General features: G+C 36.7%; 1 protein-coding gene across 2 annotated transcripts in view; it reads right to left on the bottom strand.

Moving 5' to 3' along the window:
• Positions 1-1,084: 1,084 nt before the first annotated feature.
• LMBRD1 (LMBR1 domain containing 1) overlaps positions 1,085-18,659 on the bottom strand; it is an 86,893-nt gene continuing 69,318 nt past the window's right edge. For both annotated transcript variants that reach the window (XM_074895825.1, XM_074895824.1), the window contains exons 14-16: positions 18,398-18,473; positions 5,627-5,718; positions 1,085-5,472 (exon numbers count right to left, since the gene is read on the bottom strand). In XM_074895825.1, the coding sequence (XP_074751926.1) occupies positions 5,353-5,472; positions 5,627-5,718; positions 18,398-18,473 (288 nt within the window). In that variant the 3' untranslated portion in view covers positions 1,085-5,352. The remainder of the gene's footprint in view (positions 5,473-5,626; positions 5,719-18,397; positions 18,474-18,659) is intronic.

An 18,659-nucleotide genomic window follows, 5' to 3' on the forward strand; every position in this document is an offset into this window, starting at 1 on the left:
CCCCTGTACTCTGGTCTTGTGAGACTGCACCTGCAGTATTGTCCAGCTCTGGGGCCCCCAACATTAGAAGGGCACAAATCTGCTCGAGAGGATCCAAAGGAAGCCACAAAGATGATCAGGGGGCTGGAACACTTTCCTTACAATGACAGGCTGAGATATAGGGGTTCAGCCTAGAGAAAAGACGACTCCAGGGAGACCTTAGAGCAGCCTTCCAGTATTAAAGGGGGTCTAAAGGAAAGATGGGGAGGGACTCTATCAGGGAGTGATGGGATGAGGGGTAATGGTTTATAAATTGAAAGAGGGTAGATTTAGATCTAAGGAAGAATTTCTTCCCTGTGAGGGTGGTGAGACACTGGCACAGGTTTCCCAGAGAAGCTGTGGCTGCCCCCTCCCTGGCAGTGTTCAAGGCCAGGTTGGACGGGGCTTTGAGCAACCTGCTCTAGTGGGACGTGTCCCTGCCCATGGCAGGGGGTTGGAACTAGATGATCTTTAAGGTCCCTCCCAACCCAAATGATCCGTGAAAAAAGCAGATAATTTATAACAAGCAAAATTAAGATTCAACATTAATTAGCTGTTATAAGGGAGGGGCCCACATGTCCTTTCGGGTGAACACAGGAGGATCAGGAAACTTAGCAGATCTATGTGGCTTACGTCTAAGATCAGTCCTTGAGAAACAAAAATTCTTCTGACCGATCCTCTAAATATACTGCCCTTTTCCTAGAGGTGAGTCTGGAAGGAAGCTATGATTTTGTTAATGTGCATAAATTATCTGTTTATTTCAAAGAAATAATCCTCTCTAACTGTAAATTTGATTGAAGTGCTATCAGTCATGCAATCTTTCTGAATAGGAGGATGTTAAAATTAGCCCAACTTCCAGATAATTTCTGTAACAACCACAACTCACTAAAGCTGGTCAAGAACACTAGAATTTCTGATACATTTAATTATCCAGAATTGGCAAGTATCTTAATTTAGAAGCAGAATTTGTTTTAAAATTTAGACTATTAACAGAAAATGATATCTTACCACAATCAAAACAAGGCTTTTATTTCTATTGAAAAGTAGTCAAAATACACATTTAGAGGAAAAGAAGTGATTCTTGGTTTCATTTCATTGCTTTATATGCAAGAAAGCTGACTCTACAGAATGTTGCAAAAGAACAGATCTACACTCATGTAAGACACCAACATGAACTATATTCTTCAACCTAAGAGCCTGAAAAATGTTACAGCTTAAGTATTTCAAATTATTTGCGACAATTTTAGAAAGGAATGAATCTTTTTCCTGTGCCTAATTTCACAAGCAGTGCTTTATTTCCCTATCCATACCTAGTACTGTTTCAGTGCTGTTAGAATGGTTTGAATATCTATTCACACAGAGACAAATTACCTTCCACAATTAATCAGTTTCCTTAAACACTTCAACTCTAAGTCTGCTACACACACCAGTAGTTACCAGTGGTCACCAGTATTTTAGAATAAATCACATAGTTGTTTCTACACAGGGGTAATGTTTTTCAAAATGCTGTTGTAGACCACCATCCAATTCAGGAATTCGTGTTAAGAGTCCAATAAAAAAAACCAGTTGTGAGCCCAAGAAATACAGTTTCTAAGCAGTAGAAAACATCTCAAAGAATCTGAAGAGTTATGTCTACACTGATTATTCAGAAGCAAAAACAGGAGCATTGGAAGGATTCATTAGTTTCTAACTTAAATTGTCACATTATCTGACCGCGAAGTTATCATTCTATGTGGCATGACTCCGGTACAGGGATGCTCTACCTAGTAGATTCCTGTTTTCAATCAAGTCAAAGCAGAAAATACAAAAAGGTAGCTGATGTTTCTTTGCACTCTTTACCAAGAAAGGCTTTTCATCTGTTTCTGGCAATCAGCAGGAAATCTGTAGCATACTGTCAGCTTTCAACTAAGAAACAAAACAGACAAGCTTTATTGTATTTATGATTTGTAACTCCAGATGAACTACCAATCACTGTAAAACAAGAAGCAAGATGAGAAGCCATTTGACATATGTAATTGCTGAATTCTATTAAACATATTTCTGGTGACCACAGTTTATGCCTGACATGTCAACAAGATTTAAGGCTCACTAGTTTCTAAATGTTCATCATCCTCCAGCATGGTAGAAGCGGACTAGAAAAGTACAACAACAACAACAACAATCTAACTTAAGCCAGCTCTGACAATAGCCTACACCTGTTCAGAAGTTTTGAAAGCTCACACTACAGAGATGGATTTGGAATATCATTCATATAATCAAAGCCGTGAAACAATTCTGATGCCTTAAGTGACTTTGGTCTAGAAAATTGAGATCTGCAAAGACTCAGTTAAAGATGTTAGATGTTTGTTTATAAGGTAGAATACTGTATTTAACATGACTGCAAAGTTCAAACTTGCTCTGAAGCCTACAGAAAACTCTGGACTAACAGCTAAATGAGTGAACTACTCCAATCATACCAGTGCAGCCACAGCAGGGGTAACTTATGGAAGAAAAGTAATTCACTTTTATTTGCAAGTATTTTATGGAAGACAGCACAAGAGACAGATAGAAAATAATATACTGGAAGTTTTGTTTCTTAAAGTTCCTGCAAGCATTGATCAAAGCCAAGTATTTTAAGCCAGGGCCATCTTAAATTTTACTGCCAGTTTTCTTCGAGTGATACTGGATGTACAAATCCAGTTGGTGAGTTCATCACTCATTAAACTTTAAAATGAAGTAGAGGTGTTTTTGAAGGCACAATACAGTTAAAAATGTGTCAGGTTTCCATCACATGAAGTGTTAATTAAAATTGAGTGTATATTCATTCTAAGTGCTCTAGTACATAAAAATCTTTTAAAACCTTGACAGTCAAATGGTTCATTGAACTCCTGAGAAACTTTAGTGAAGATGTGGAAAAGGAAGAATAATTCTGGTAAATGCTGACAGTTATTTACTACTTGTATGACAGAAGGTGACAGTAAATATCTGAAACAACTTTCAAACTCTCATGCAGAAGCCTGCTTCTTGCTATCTGCAAGTAAGAATGGGCTCGTTGGAAATCTGGTGAATACCTGGCTCAAGTGGTACTTAGTGAATCCCCCAATTAAATAAACTAGAGACAAAGCCACCAATTCAAAGGCAGATCACTATTTCCCCATATAGACTGTTTAGACAGGAAGCAGGACTGGATTGGGAAGAAGCTGGAAATAAAGAAAAGCCCGGAAACAGGGGAGACCTATAGCAACATATACCTAGGGACCCGCCAGGCATCTAAGCCTACATGCAACATGCAAGCAGCTATGTAGCACAAAACCAACACCTTCCTGCCAATCTTCCCCAGACGAGCAGCAATCTCCCCAGTGAGAATTTAAGACAGAATGGATACAACTCTGCTAAACTGGGTATTGCAGTTCAATCTTACACCCAGAAAGACTAACAAAACTGTACATGATACAGCCAAAGAACAAAGTGATAATTATCACTGATAAAGCTGAAGATGAAATATGAACAAGACCCACAAAAAAAGGGAGAAGTTCTGAGGAGTTAGCTTTATTTAAATAATCTCAGGTAAGTTTTCCATCAGGGCACACACAAAGAAGAATACTTTAAAGTTCTTGATATCTTCTGGATGCAGCTTCCAGCCAGCCAACATCAGGTTCCACCTTCCATTTGAGTTACTTGAACTTCTTATAAGCTACTCCTTGCAACCTTCAACAGTCATGTTTAAATAGTGTTGGGCTAATTCTAGTCAAAAGGGATCTGACTCCCTAGTCAAGTTTCAGTACCTACTATCAGTGTTTGAATACATTTGTCCTTTCAAATGTCTCATTGGTAGCAAACTGACTGACTTCTATTAGTTGAGCAGACTTCACTGCATATTTGCAGATTGCGAGCAAGCAATTCTTCCAGGTTGCCACATAAACATGTATATTATTGGAACAGCTGGCACAGAAGGCTTGTTAAAAGACTTCAGTGATGTTTGTTGCTATAAGAGCCCCAACACCAGTTCCTGGTGTTCATACATTAACTAAGCAACTCACCTAAGACTTCTTGAAATACCAAAACTAAAACTCCAAAGTTCCTGAGAGCCCGCTGTTCTGAAATACTGCGGGAAACAGACTGTTTTTGAAATAACTGAATGAAAAACTGTCAGTTTTAAGAGCTTGCAAACATGTAAGCAGGACATTATATTAATAATTTCCCTACATTTCAATAATTATTTAACACTGAGTCTTATAAAATGATTACCTAAGTTACATTTCCATGTGGTTGCATGGACTATAATTTCTCTCAGGTAGAATTAGAAGTTTAAAAATGTGTAAACATTTTCTCTTTCAGAGTCTGTCAAAGGCTATCTGGAGATATCTTTCAGCCTTAGAAATATAGCTCAGTAACTATATAGTTAAAATAACATTACTTTACAAGGACAACACAAAAGACAAAAACATTTCTGAAGTGTGTTTATACAAACATATTGGCTTGTAAACAAGTTGACCACATTTTACATTAAATATTGAAAGAAAACTTCAAGCTAGACAATTTGCATTGAAGAGGAAAAATAAGTTAAAAATTAATCACATCTTAATTACTCTGTTGGTTATTACTAAGTCAGGCACCTGGCAGTTTCAGAACTGATTTGTACTAAAACACTGCAACAATGCTGAATGTTGTCCTCTACACTAATTATTTCCTTTGATAGAGCAAAAGCCACCTCACAGTTGAGGATTCCCATGGTAACTCAGTGGGGATAACAGTATGAAAATAACTTACTCTTCACAGACTGGGAACTCACCACTCAAGGGGATGTTTCTGGCATACTTACAGGACAGTCTCTTGTTACCTATAGCTTTATATGGGAATCCCAGAAACACCAGCAAAACTAAATGCAAAAGTTAAGTCACATCCTTAAGAAAGTGAAAATCTTATCCAAATCTTTCTGATAATGTTTGCACCAGCTGCTTTGCAGGATTTCAGCTCGTTTTATTTATGAGCTTGAATACAAGAGTCCTACAAGTTAGGCATGACAGTATTTAAGAAAAGCTAATTTAACAGAAAAGCATCATGAATTATGAAATAGTTACAATAGTTAATCAAATTGTACATCAGAAAGTTACATATACATTTAATCATAAAACAATATTTTCTATATATTATTCAAACCCAACTTCAATATTTGTTCTGATATAACGGTGATACTCAAAAAGTGATATTCAGTTTTTTACCCCTTTACATGAGTACACTTATTTCCTCTATTTTTATAGGTGCAAGGATGCTTATTTGGATACCAATTCCACATCGGTATGACTTTCAACATAACTTTAAATTACATTTTTCCATCCTGAATGCAAAAAGCTATCAATGGTAATAAACAGACAGTTCATCATCACTCATGTCTGAATCATCTTCATCCACTTCACCTTCAATGACTGATTTCTTGCCTTTGCAGCATGAAACAATTAATCCAATTAAGAAGACCTGTAAATTTTAAATAAGTAGAAGTTACTGTTACTCAATTAAGGGGCATACAAGGGCAATATATGTAAAATGAAATGGCAGATGTGTTGATTCAGTGACAACTACTGTAAATCATCTAACCTAATTCAGGGATCTTTATAATCAAAGTACTTACTGCAATGAATGCCCAGTTCCCAAAGTAATAGGCAGCACTGAAGAACCAAAATTTATGAAGAAAGAGGTATGTCCGAGTAACAATACACTGATCTAAAAGGGAAAGCAAATAGTGCTGATTAACACAGAACAAACAAAAATCAGTTAATTCCAATTTATAGGATAATAATTCAACAGTTTTGGAGACTATTCAGCTCTGCCGAACAATCACATTTCATTAAATCAAATTTACTCTCCTCTACAAAGGAGGTATAGAAGAGGAATATTTGTTATGGGAGAGAATGTGAAAACAGGTAACACTGAGCCAAGAGTTACACGGACAACCCCATTACTATCAGGTGCAATTTCTCCTACAGATGTGTCAGTTATTGCCTGTTCTGACAGATCCTAGTTACCCACTTCCCATTTGAGATCAACTGTAGCCATAAGGGGGTACAAAGCAGATTCTGTATTAAAAAAACACATTTCAGTACTTAGAAAAAATGTCTCTACCAGCATTGCATAACTCTGGTAAAAAAAAATAAAATCAAAATCAATTACTATGTTGGGTCATGTAAGCAAAAAAAACCCCACCACATACTGGCCTTCCATAACCCAAATAGCAAAGGGCATATCTGTACCCTACCCAAAACCTGACAGTACTGGTTAAATCTTAGGAGTAACATCATAAATATAGCCACATCTAAAGACTACTCAAGTAGTATTCTCCATTATGCCATGGCAGATTTTAACAGAATTAAGATTTAAATTTTCAAAGCATTCTTAAGACTGCAGACAGGCAGCATAAAGGCTTGTGTGAGACACTGAGCCTGTAACACTAAAGAGGTTATGTCAAAGGGCAGTCAGCAGGACACCAGCCACCTGATAGATCTCTCCAGTGCAAGGAGAGCTACACTGAGTTCATGCTAAAGGTATAACACAGTCTGCTGGTTTTCTCATTTACCAGGCTTCAAAGCCCATTTCAGAGCAGAAGCTGGTTATCTAAACAATTTGAACACTAGAGAAAGCAAGCAACCCAGAATTTGCCTGTTCTTCCCTCATTTCTGACCCCAGGTTTGGAAATAGCCACTAAGTACAGTTGAAGTACAGTTTCCTATCTCCTGAAGTTGGAGTGACACACAGCTGCTTATATTTTAACCTTTATCAGCCATCTAACAGGTTAGTAAACTGACAGTCATCAGTTTCTGAAGGTAAATATTTTATTTAAAGATCCAACTTCCACATTGGGTAACAAGCTTCTTTACCAATACCACATATTATAGCACACTATTTCCTGGGGAGACAAGAGTTAGGAGTTAAGGACATGCCTTTTTCAGGACAGTCTGCTGCTTGACCTTGCCAAGATGATCCCCCCAAAGCAAATCCCTATAGTGTCTTAAATGATTGTATCTAGAGAAAGAAACATCTCCATTCCTTCAATGGTTCTCCAGTAAGTTATACTTTATAAAACTAACAGAAAAATTTTAAATACTACGTTAATACTAGTTTATGCAGCAGACTGATTGCTGGAATCTATTACACAGCATCAGCAGACAAAAAAAGAAGTTAAACTAGGATTTCACTACTATTAGACGTAAGGGATACAACATACAAATAGGCACATTCTGTAGATAATTGAAGTGCAAAACAGCTTAATTAGAGAAAGCATGTTTCTCCACTAACACATACAAAGTACAAGGAAGGAATTTGGCTGAACTAATCCTTCCTGATTTTCCACACTAGATCTCAGTTATGCGGAGAAATCTAATTTTTCACCTTCCCTTTAACACCAGCCAATAGTACTTACCCTACAAAACAGTGAAAAAAAAATTGTCAAGTAGCACACCACTCAAAACATTCTTTTATTCACTAGCATGACACGTCCACAGAAAAGGTGAAGTTTCCGACAAAGAAAGAAATGGCGGCAAAGTGAAAATGCTTCATAATTGCAAATGGTATTGTCAACACCATCTGCAGCATTCCAGCTGGTTACTTGAATTAAAAAACAGCTCAGAGACTTTCAGATGGCTCTCTACAGTAATTGGATTAAATAGATGATAGTAAATATTATAGAACAGTTTAACCTTGAGAAAGCATTTCTATGGAATGTGTCATAAGTTCAGCTAACTAAATTTTAGTTATTTTTTCTGAACTAAGATTTTACTAAATAGGCTAACATAACGCAACATTTTTAACAAACATATTCTACCATATAACATAATTTAGCATGTTAGATATTGATAGAATAATGAATAACCTGAATTAATATAACTATTTGTTATCTGGAATGATCATTACAAATATTACTGACATATCCTGATCATTTGGAACAAAAGTATACATGGAAAGCTACCAAGCCTCTAATAGATAATGACAGCACTTTAAGAATACAGCATATCATGTAGTGCAGACCAAAGCCAAACATACTGAAGCAACTCCAGCAGAGAACCATCGCAACAGCTGGAGCACATAGTGTACAATGAAGATGCATTTGTTCAGCTTGAGGTAAAGGTGTTTGAGGTGTGTGACACCTCTATCTACTGGGAGCCTACAAAATACAGGTCAAGATTCTTCCTAGACCTGCAAAGGACCACAGATGACAGTTGCAGCAAGAAATAGTCCTATTAGATAATAAGGGAAGCTTCTCCATCATAGTTAAACATTCAAGAAGGCTACCCAAAGAAGTTTGAGTCTAAATCTGTGAAGACATTCACAACTGGATGGACTTGAGCAATCTGCATTTCATGACCCTGCTGGGAGGTTGTAACAGACTACCTCTTGGGGTCCTGTGTGTGCTCAGAATCACTGCAATTCACATTACATGAAGGCAGATGTAGAGATAAAGCAGATAGAGCTAACACTAAACATGGTATTTTGGATGGAAAACTCAAACCGATAAAGTTTACATGCCCATTTCAGTAGAACCTAGTTTTGTTTCAAATACACTCAAAACTACTTGCAAAGAAAAACCTGCAGCTTTACTGTTCTAGAATGTATAGGCATCACATATTCCAAATCCTAAAAGCACTGAAGGCACAGCTTCAGGTATCCATCCAAGAACACTTGGAGCTTCATACAGCCCTGCTGCCAATCATTCAAAAGCTGTGTTGCAAAAGCAGCTGCTGCTTGCAGTCCAGCTTGCAACATAAGCTTCAAGAAAGTGTTTGGTATGTTTCCAAACTTATACATCAAGTTCCAAAAGGTTTGAGATTCCACCTAGCAAAGTGTATTTAAGGGAAAACCTGCATGTCTTCTGTACAAGCATTATTTCTGGGCCTTCATCTGGCCTCAGTTTAAATCATGTAACTTGGACAGGAACGTTTATATGGGTTGGTGGTTAATGCACATCTCTGGTACCCTGGATGCAGAACTTCAACAGCTGTGACATCTTCAACACATTCTTTCTAGGGTTTTGTTGACTTTAGTATTTCTTGTTGTGCTACTGAGATACAATGACACAGCTATTTTACTACTTACTGACACTCCTGTATGCTTCGCTTGAGTTATATGACTTAAGACAACCAGCATGTTGTATTACATCCAACACTCCCATAGGCCAAAGCAGTTCTACATTACAATAAAACAAGTCAACCGCCTCTAAGTTGTTTTTGAAGAGACTCATGTTTTCTTACTATAGCTTTCCTGCAACAACACTAAAATGCATTTTACAAATACAGTAAATAACCACAGCAAGAACAGTTGGCTTCAGATGCTATAACTCATGGAACACAGCTGGACACATTTAAGGAGGTGTTAAGGAGTGGTATCTGGCACCTACAAGTAGTATAAATATTAAATGTTTCTCTGCTGTAGTGTATCAGTATTTTAAAGGAAGCAAGACAAACATAGCACTCCTATGAACTAGGCAGGTACAGGGCAAAGATTTCAGGCTTGAAAACTTCAAAATAAAAGGAATTTATTCACTGGATATCTTATCTCTGACAAGACAAGTGTTGTAACTCAGACCACTTATGAAAGACTACAGAAGTAAGACCCTTGTATTGGCTATAGAGTACACAGACTAAGAGTCCTATTACTTAATTTTGTCTTGCAAGTCAACATTTCATTAGGGAAATCATACAAAGCGTTATAGCCAATTTACAGTAAAACTGACCAAAAAAGTTAAGTAACTTTGCCCATACAAAGATACTGTACAAGGAATGTAATGGCCCACAAAATCATATGATACCAGCTAGGTAAGACACCAAGTGACATCTAATGGTCTAAGACCCATACAGCCATATTCTACATTAATCACTGCATAATGTCCAACTAATTTTTGTCTCAAGAAGCAGTAATACTTCCACTTCTAGCATAAATACCTGTTGAGTGATCAGAATCCCTTTAGACCATTGAGGGGAAGGAATGCTACAGTAAGCAATCTGTTTCTTTGGAAAAAGATTCATGGAGTAGCTGTAACAACTGCCCCCAACCACAAATGCAGTATTTTCTCGTTGACTAAGTAGGACAAATGACTATGCTCTTAGTTGCCTGTTACTCAGCAGTTTCTACACATCACCACTTATTCCATATTCTTCTCTGCTGTGACATATGCACACACAGAGAAAATTCATACTAGCCCCATTCAGCTGTTGAGCCTGCCTTTGCACTTCACAATCCAGACCCTCTGCTGCTGCTCCTTTGGTTTTGCTAGCTAAAAATCCATCTGCTAATATACAAAGCTTTTACAACTTTTAGTTTGTGGCATCCCATACAGTGACCTCCTTCCCTCAGCTAACTTCTTCCAGAAATTGCTTAAACTTTGTCAGTCCCTCAGCTTTCACAATGCAAGTACTACACAGCTTTACCACTGCTTGCCTCAAGGTTAACTTTGCAACAAATTTGCACCTCTGATACCATATCAGGCTGCAAGTGAAAACATCTCCCAACTGGTTGTATGTAGCTACAATAGCTCCCCATTTAAAGAGATGTGAATCACTAAGCTTCCAACAATTCAAGCTGACAGCACTTTGAAGTACTGAAATGCACTACAGAAGCATATCAAACAGATGTAAAAACAATAGTTCGCAGCTATCTACAAGCTTTTTAAATACAGATCTAACATGCAAGCACAAAAAGCTGCCTACCATTTCATCCCAGTTGTTCGGTTTGTTTTTTGTTGGTGTGTTTTTTTTTGTTTGGGTTTTTTTTTTTGCTTAGCTGGAAGTGTTAGTGAGACAGCACCTAAGAGACCTGTAGAAACCAAAAGTCTAGCTGGATAATAGTCCAAAAGCCTGCCTTACTCAACAAGAGATGCTCAGTAATTTGGAATCAAATCCTGCCAAAGGAAAAGATTTAGCATGCTAAGGAGAAGACAGGAAGTTGGAAACCAGGGACCAATGAAGAGCCTGGGAAAAAACCCACCTATCTGGTACAAGCTATCATTTAGAATGCAAACTCTGCTTTTTCCAGGGACCCAGATAAGGTGCATCTGATACCTCATATTGCATATCTCCAAATCAAACCCAACCTAATATAAACCCAGATAGCCAAAAAGTTATGTAATCAATATGAATCAGCCTGATTTTATAGCAAATAGACAGATCTGATTTTGTAACAAGTTACAAGTCTGGATAACTGGTAGCTATTTGCAGTCACTGTGCAGTACATTAACTACTGAAGCAGTCATACAAGTTCTTGATTATAACTACATACTATGCATGCTTACATTAAATGGTTCAAGAATCTGCAAGTCCCATCAGTGCTAGTAGGACTTCATAGCCTAAGGAGGCTTCCAGTAAGATCCTCCCATCTTTTATGCTGAAAACTGAAGAAAGAAGTCACTTGTTAAAGTTTCCAAATGTTAAATAACGAGAACAGAGTCCTGTTGAGTAATCTTGGTCACATAACCATTTTTTGCAACAGTCAAGTATAGAGTGGCATGGATGAACAGGAAATGCAGGATTTAGTTGCAGAAGGAGCATACTAGATCTTACAAACATGTGCAAACAAGCTTAGCTAAACATAGGCAAGAGTTCTCACCACTTCCCTCTATACATTCAAAGAGCCTATCAGTCCTCTTTTTGCCATTTTAGATTTGAAGTTTATTCTAGCACAGCTATGGCATTACAATGGAAAATTGCACACAGCTATAAGGTTTCTATTTTAGTTTGGTTACAGAGAATCTGTGAGGGTGCCAAGATGTGCGTGTATTAACTGACTAGAGGAAAAACGTTTAATGAGATTCAAAGAGCTAAACCTGTTAATCTCATTTTTTGTAAGTTTAAAGGATGACTGGATTTTAATGTTTATTAAATACCTTCCAGTGAAGAAAATACTAATGCTACAAGGCCATGTGTATAGTGAAAAGGTACAGCATTAACCAACAACTAAAATCTGAAGCCATGCTAATTACAAAGAGAAATAATGTCTTTTTTCTACAGGGAAGCAATAAACCACTGTATTAATCTGCAGAGGGCAAGTGTTCTGTGTTGGTTGAAACCAGATACCTTTTGACACACTGTACAGTTTAGGTTATTTACAAACACTGGCCAGATGCATTTGAACACAAGCAATGTAATTGCTACTTCTTGCCTTTAAATCTGACTTAAATTTGAACTTCTGCAAGAGATGTTTTCTGAGTCTCCCTTGAACATCTTATTTTTAACTAAAGGCAAAGAATTCTTTAAGACATAACTATTAAACTTGGAAGGCCATACCCTAGGGATGAACATGAATGCAAGATTCCAGAAAGCAAGTAGGCAATGGACAGTGTAATTTTCATTCTAATCAAAACACTTCCCATTAGCTATCTACCACATCTTACAAAATCAGCTAACACAAGTCTAAACCTACAGTTCAGATTTCTCCTTGAAACTATGTTACACCACTTGAATTCAATGTTAACCTCATTGTCGTGTCCTTTCTATTTGCCTCATACTGTTTTTAGCTGACCACTTAAGGATGTCTGTCCTGTGCGAGAAATCATTGTTTTCCCATCCTGAGATCATGCTACATGGAAAAGGACTTGGAGGATGGGAAAGAAGATACTTTAACAGATTGATTTTGACCCCTTAATATCCTTACATGGACTATCTCACATTCTGTCTGTAGACAGAAGTATTTATAGCCAGCTAACACTCGAAGAAGCATTTGACAAAGGAGGGCAACCTTCAGTGCCTAAGTCTTGCTTATTGTCTGGAAAACAAAACCACTTTATCATTAGAGTCAAACTTAGAAGACCCAATGCCTTTTTTTTTCAAATAAGTTGTATGTGTTATTAGTGATTTTCTTATTGATGATCTGAAAACAGTGGCTTCCTTCCCATCCTTTCTGATCCTCTGCATCCTTCAGACACATAGTTTATGTTAGGTATACTGTAATCCAGTCAGGCTTCTCTCAGTTCAGATAGGATTTGCCCAGCCCAATGCAATTCATCCAACCTCAGCTGCAGGACATGTCTTAGTGACAAACACCATCTTCATGAATTGCTCCTTTCTAATTCTATTGGGCAAGCCATATTTGAGGCTAGACAGGAAACATGTATGTAGCTTCACCAGCTGTAGTTACAGGTTGCTGTCCAAGCTTTCTGCATGGCTGTTCTTAAGCATGTTATGTAGTGAATTCATCAGCTGTCTGTACTAAGATAAAAAGATGATTACACCATCAGAAGTAGCTTCCAACATTTCATCAATAATATTTTTTAATACAAGTTGTAATTAACATTTCTCAGTGATGAAAAGATTTGGTGGCATTGCTACTTATAGAGGGGTCAAATATGATGTCCTCTTCTGGTAAGCAAACTGCCTTTATTAAAAGGATCATTTTGTAGAAAAAATGTTGGTAGGTTTCTTACTCAAAGGGGTTCTTACACTGAGTTCATTATTTCCTTTTAAGAATGGGCACATACCCCTCAATCTTTTGCAAGAAGCTTCAACTCTTATTCCAAAGTACTGATAATACTGAAGGGAATCTCACTTTAACTGTTGGGATTAAATCCAGCAGGCAATAGAATTAGAATGTTGATCCACAAAAAAAAATATGCAATTTCCTTACTGCTAAACTCCATTTAACATTTCTGAGTATTTAAGTAAATGCAGCCTCTTCTCTCTTCAGTTACAAACTCTTGAAGGAAGAAGAAGAGGGGTAGTGGTAGGGAGCAGAAAAGAAGTGTAGGAAATGATGCTTCTACAACTGTGCATCCACAGTGTACTGTAGAAAGATTCACAGCACTCTTAGCTACTCATACTATTTACAGCTGCCAAACTGAGCTTTCTGCAGTCAAACATGCACCATTGTGCTTATTTATATTGAGTTCTCATGATTATAGAGGATTTAAATTGTGTTAGGTATAAGTAGGGATGCAGAGTAAAGTACTAGTGATGTCATTCAGTAAAGTAACAGGACAATGGATAAAGTTCTCACTAAAATCCTCATTTAGGCTTTTTCCAAGGCATTTTATAACTGCAAATTAATTCCTTTAAAAACAACCACGTGGAAGTGGCAATCTATGGCCATAAGACACATAATACGAAATTACTGATTTAATACAAAATCACTAATACTGAAGCAACTTGCTTGTGCTTTTGTTTTGCATGCCTCCTGGATTTCTCTGATGGAGAAAACAAATACACTCCCGTTTTTGACATTCATATTTGGGGTTCCTTTTCAGCTTGAGTAATATCTACATCTAGCCTTTATTCACCCTACGATAAAGTCTGAAGTCTTGCACTCATCAGCTGAAAGTCAAGACAGTCCTATAAGGTGGCACAGATCTAATCAGCACAAGTAAGTCCTGTTCAGTTCAGAGTCTTAGACATGAAGATAACCTTTCTTCTTTCCCACTTTACATGCAGTTGGAGTCTATGCAAAAGGCCCAGCAGATAGACTGTACCCAGCACTTCACAGGCCTCGGGTAAGGCTCATTTCACCAATTAAGGAAATGAGAGAATCCAAGGGGGATTCATATCACGTTATGCCTTTAAAGTGAATGATGCTTAAAAACAACTTTCACAGTTTTCTGATCTAGAAAGAGGCAGATAGTGTTTATCAGATCTCATAATTAAGCTTGGGAAAAGTCTCATATACAGGCTTGCAGCTGAGTCATTGCTCATTTACATTAGTCTCATTAACCTGTTTAGCTAAACCTATACCAAATTTTCAGTGCATTAGTCCAGCTGCAAGAGTCTTAAACCCATAATTGAACTCCTTTGCTTTACCTTGTGCTCAACTGAACTGTGGACCCAACAATTCCGCTGGCATTAGTCCTTGAAAACAATGATCAAATGAGGTCTTTGCCCAACTGTATTGAACACTGAGAACTAGGTTTTTTTTTACCTATAACAAATATATTAAATTTACTGCTCCGAAAGACTATTTAAGAAGCTTTTAAAAAGTCTATGTTAACCAGAACACAAGTCTTTTGTGAAAGATATTTAAACATAACTAAGAAAAGGTACTTTACTGAATTAGAAGATGTAGCCTGCTCTATTATTTTTCAGCTTCTGTTCTGTTTTATGTAGTTATGCTATTACAGCCTCTGACATTCAGTATAAAGCAGATACACCTCCTGCATACCAGGAGTAAAAAGACATTTTGTCTGCTTTCATGCAGTAAAGCTTGCTAAAATCCCACAAATTATATATTTAATTGTAAATACTTAAAAGTGTGTTTTTTATACCAATAATGCCTTATTTTTCTCCAGAAAGTGTAACTGTACTTTTCATTAAGCAAAACACTTGTTTGAAATGCATATATAGACAACACTGCCCATTAAATGCATATATAGACAACACTGCCCATTAAATGCATATATAGACAACACTGCCCATTAAATGCATATATAGACAACACTGCCCATTAAATGCATATATAGACAACACTGCCCATTAAATGCATATATAGACAACACTGCCCATTAAATGCATATATAGACAACACTGCCCATTAAATCCTGAAGTTTTAATAATACTGAAGCCTTTAAGAGTATTAGTTACTACAACAAGATCAGATCAGGTCTCTCCTACCATCTCAGAAAGAAAAAATGTACTTAGTTACAGTAAGAGATCATATCTATAACATCTGTGTATTCAGTAAGACAGAGCAGATTGCTATAACCTTATCTATCAGCACAGCCATTAAAAGGTTTGGTTTAGGTTTAAGGAAAAACACCTGTTAGAATTAATTCAGTTTAAATAATACAAAAAAGTGCTGAGAAGACAAATCAATATTTGCATTTAGTTCCAATTCAGTGATTTACATAAGATAAAACCCTAGCACTAGAGAAGTCAATAAAATCTACAAGTGCTTGGCCAGCCTTTATCTTAATTTGAAGTTAGTTGCATCTACTTCTGCTCTGTATCTCGTATCCTTAAAAACAATAGAACTTGTAATAAAAAAAGTCTAGCGTCTACCTTTGAAAGATGTTTCACTTGTAAACATGTTCTATCTGATTACTGAGCATAAGAGCAGCATTTACAACAGTTATTTTCATTATCAGGTATTAAAAATGGCAGATACTCCAAGGCAAGCATTACATTTCCATTTTCTGAAGCTGACTAGATGAAATAGTGAACGAAGTGTTTTTACTAATGCAACTTTCTTTTAGAAGTTGAGCATTACAAAAGAAACCTTCCTTTTATTTATAAAAACACTTTAATGGCCTGACTGTATCTCTAGTTAACAGAACTGCACTACAGCTTTTGATCATATTAACGCTCACATTTAAGAAATATCCATCTATCTACTACTTACATTAGGCTAGCATAGGACAGCTTATCAATACCTTCTTCACCTCTTCCCTATTAAGAAAGGGGAACATAACTCAAAGATACTCATGTGCAACAACACGTTAATGATGGCAAACCAAAGCCATCATTTACACAGGCCAACTCTTGCGTTCAGCACATCAGAACACTAGTTTTAAGCATCAGCTATATTGTTTCCATGGATCAAAACAAATTAGGGAAAAAAAAAAATCACTAAAAGTACTCAAAATATCATCAAGCATAGGTGGAATTTAGGAATTTTATTTTAGTCAAGCCCCAGCTCCTATGATTAAGCAAAGTCTGAGGATATAAGACTATTTTAATTTCTTCCAGAAAAATCAAGACTAATGAGCTTATCAATGCCAGTGAGTGTATCCTTCTCCCAGCAAATACTAGGCAAGCGAAGAAAATGTTTACAAGAAACGAAGATCTGTACAACCTGCTCATTTTGAAAGATGACAGGTTTTGCTCTTCTAAACTGCCACAGAAGAGTTTCTATTTTTAATCACAAAAACATGGCAGCTTAAAAACGATTTGAACAATTACATTTGTCAAAATATCAAAACACTTAAAACTGCATTAAGTCTAAAAATAGCCATCAAAAATAAAGGTGGATGAATGATTTAAATATGGGGGAGAGGAGAGAAAAGACATCTCCCTTGGGAAACAATATGAACCACCAGGAGTAAGACTAACACCTACATACTAAATTTGAAGATGAGTTTAAATACAAGGGAAACACCTTGCAAAAGAGACCACAGCCTGAGACTGGGAACAAAGAACTAATGATCCAGTTTTCTCCACTAGCATTTAAATTGTTTAAAGTTAAATATTATTCTTCCCAATAACACAAGTAGGAAGAAAACCCAGGAGCTGCTAAGATTTTCTGGAAGCATAGACAGAATTCAGTAGATACAGAATACTGATAAAGATGAGAACACAGGACAACTATTTATCTTTCTATCAATTAACAAACACTGTCAAGCCCTTTTATAACTGTATAAATGCATATATAATTCAACTCCTTTATACAGAGGAGCTGAAAGTTTGCAAGAGTGAGAACAATTGAGAGCTTCAGCCTGAAAAAATCTCGATTCTGAAGGCCATAAATCTTTTGCTGAGATCAATTTTTTTAAACAAGAGACCAAAGCAATCAATAAAATTGATGGTGACCTTAAACAGCAGCACCAGTATTGCAATGGCTACTGCAATTTAAACTGTGCAAAAATTGTCTATATGCAAAGAAAAAGAAAGGGGAAAGGCAACAACATAAAAAACAAATCCAGCATGATTTCAATTAGCTTGCTTTTTAATGAAACCAGGCTAAGACTCATTCTAAGCTTTAGTCAACCTTCTCAGAAGAAAAAGACTAAATAAATAATTATCATTCTCTCAAAAAACCCTCAATATTAAGGTCTGCATAGATGGAAATGCAAGGAAAGCTCCACAGTTAACCATCTGCTTGCTAGTCACTACTCACAGCTCCAGAATACCCACAATAACACACTTCTGCCCAAATAACTGGTCAAAAAGGTATGGTTAATAGCACAGATGAGCAAGACTTACAGGGAAGGATAAGAGTAAGAGGATTACAGGAAAATAGCGTAAGATGTCTCGTTGCACTCGTATTATTGTTCATGAAACAGCCCATATTTACATCTTAAACTGCAGAATTCTCTTACCTGTGAAGTTACACTGAACTTCAGATCTTAGTTTTCTTGAGTACAGTGTGAAATTTAAAAGAATATCATACAAATATGCAGAGAAGTAAACATATACACTGAAGTGACACTTCAGATGCTAAACTATTCAACAGCTAGGATTTATTTTTAAGATCTTCTACACACGTTAAAGCAAATGGGAGATTTTCAAGTTAACTGGAATGCATTGTTACACATGGTTTCTACTAAAAATAGTAATTTCTTAAATGGATTAAATAAGCTATAAGTAAGCTGTGTTCTAGACATAGCTATATATCAAAGCTTCATATGAGACAAAAACAAATCAGTCATAAAGAGATTGAGCTGCTTATTACAGCTGAGCATGCACATACCACGTTGGGCACACAAGATATTAATCTATCTTACCTTCAGGTGCATCTGCATCACAGTCTTTAGATACAAATGTCACATTCCTTGGATGACCGTCAATTGTCTTATTACTCTGCATTATAAATACAGAAAATTAGTACACTAGTCTACCAGCAATGTTCTTCCATACACAACGATAGTCCCAGAAAACGACATCTCCCAGTAAGTTAATGTTATCAAAAAGGCTTTGACAAACCTCTTACGATATTCAAAAGGATTAAGATTGGTTTTGAACAGTATATGCGGAGTAAGCTGTAAG

Source organism: Athene noctua, chromosome 1, assembly GCF_965140245.1.
Source record: "Athene noctua chromosome 1, bAthNoc1.hap1.1, whole genome shotgun sequence".
NCBI lineage: Eukaryota > Metazoa > Chordata > Aves > Strigiformes > Strigidae > Athene > Athene noctua.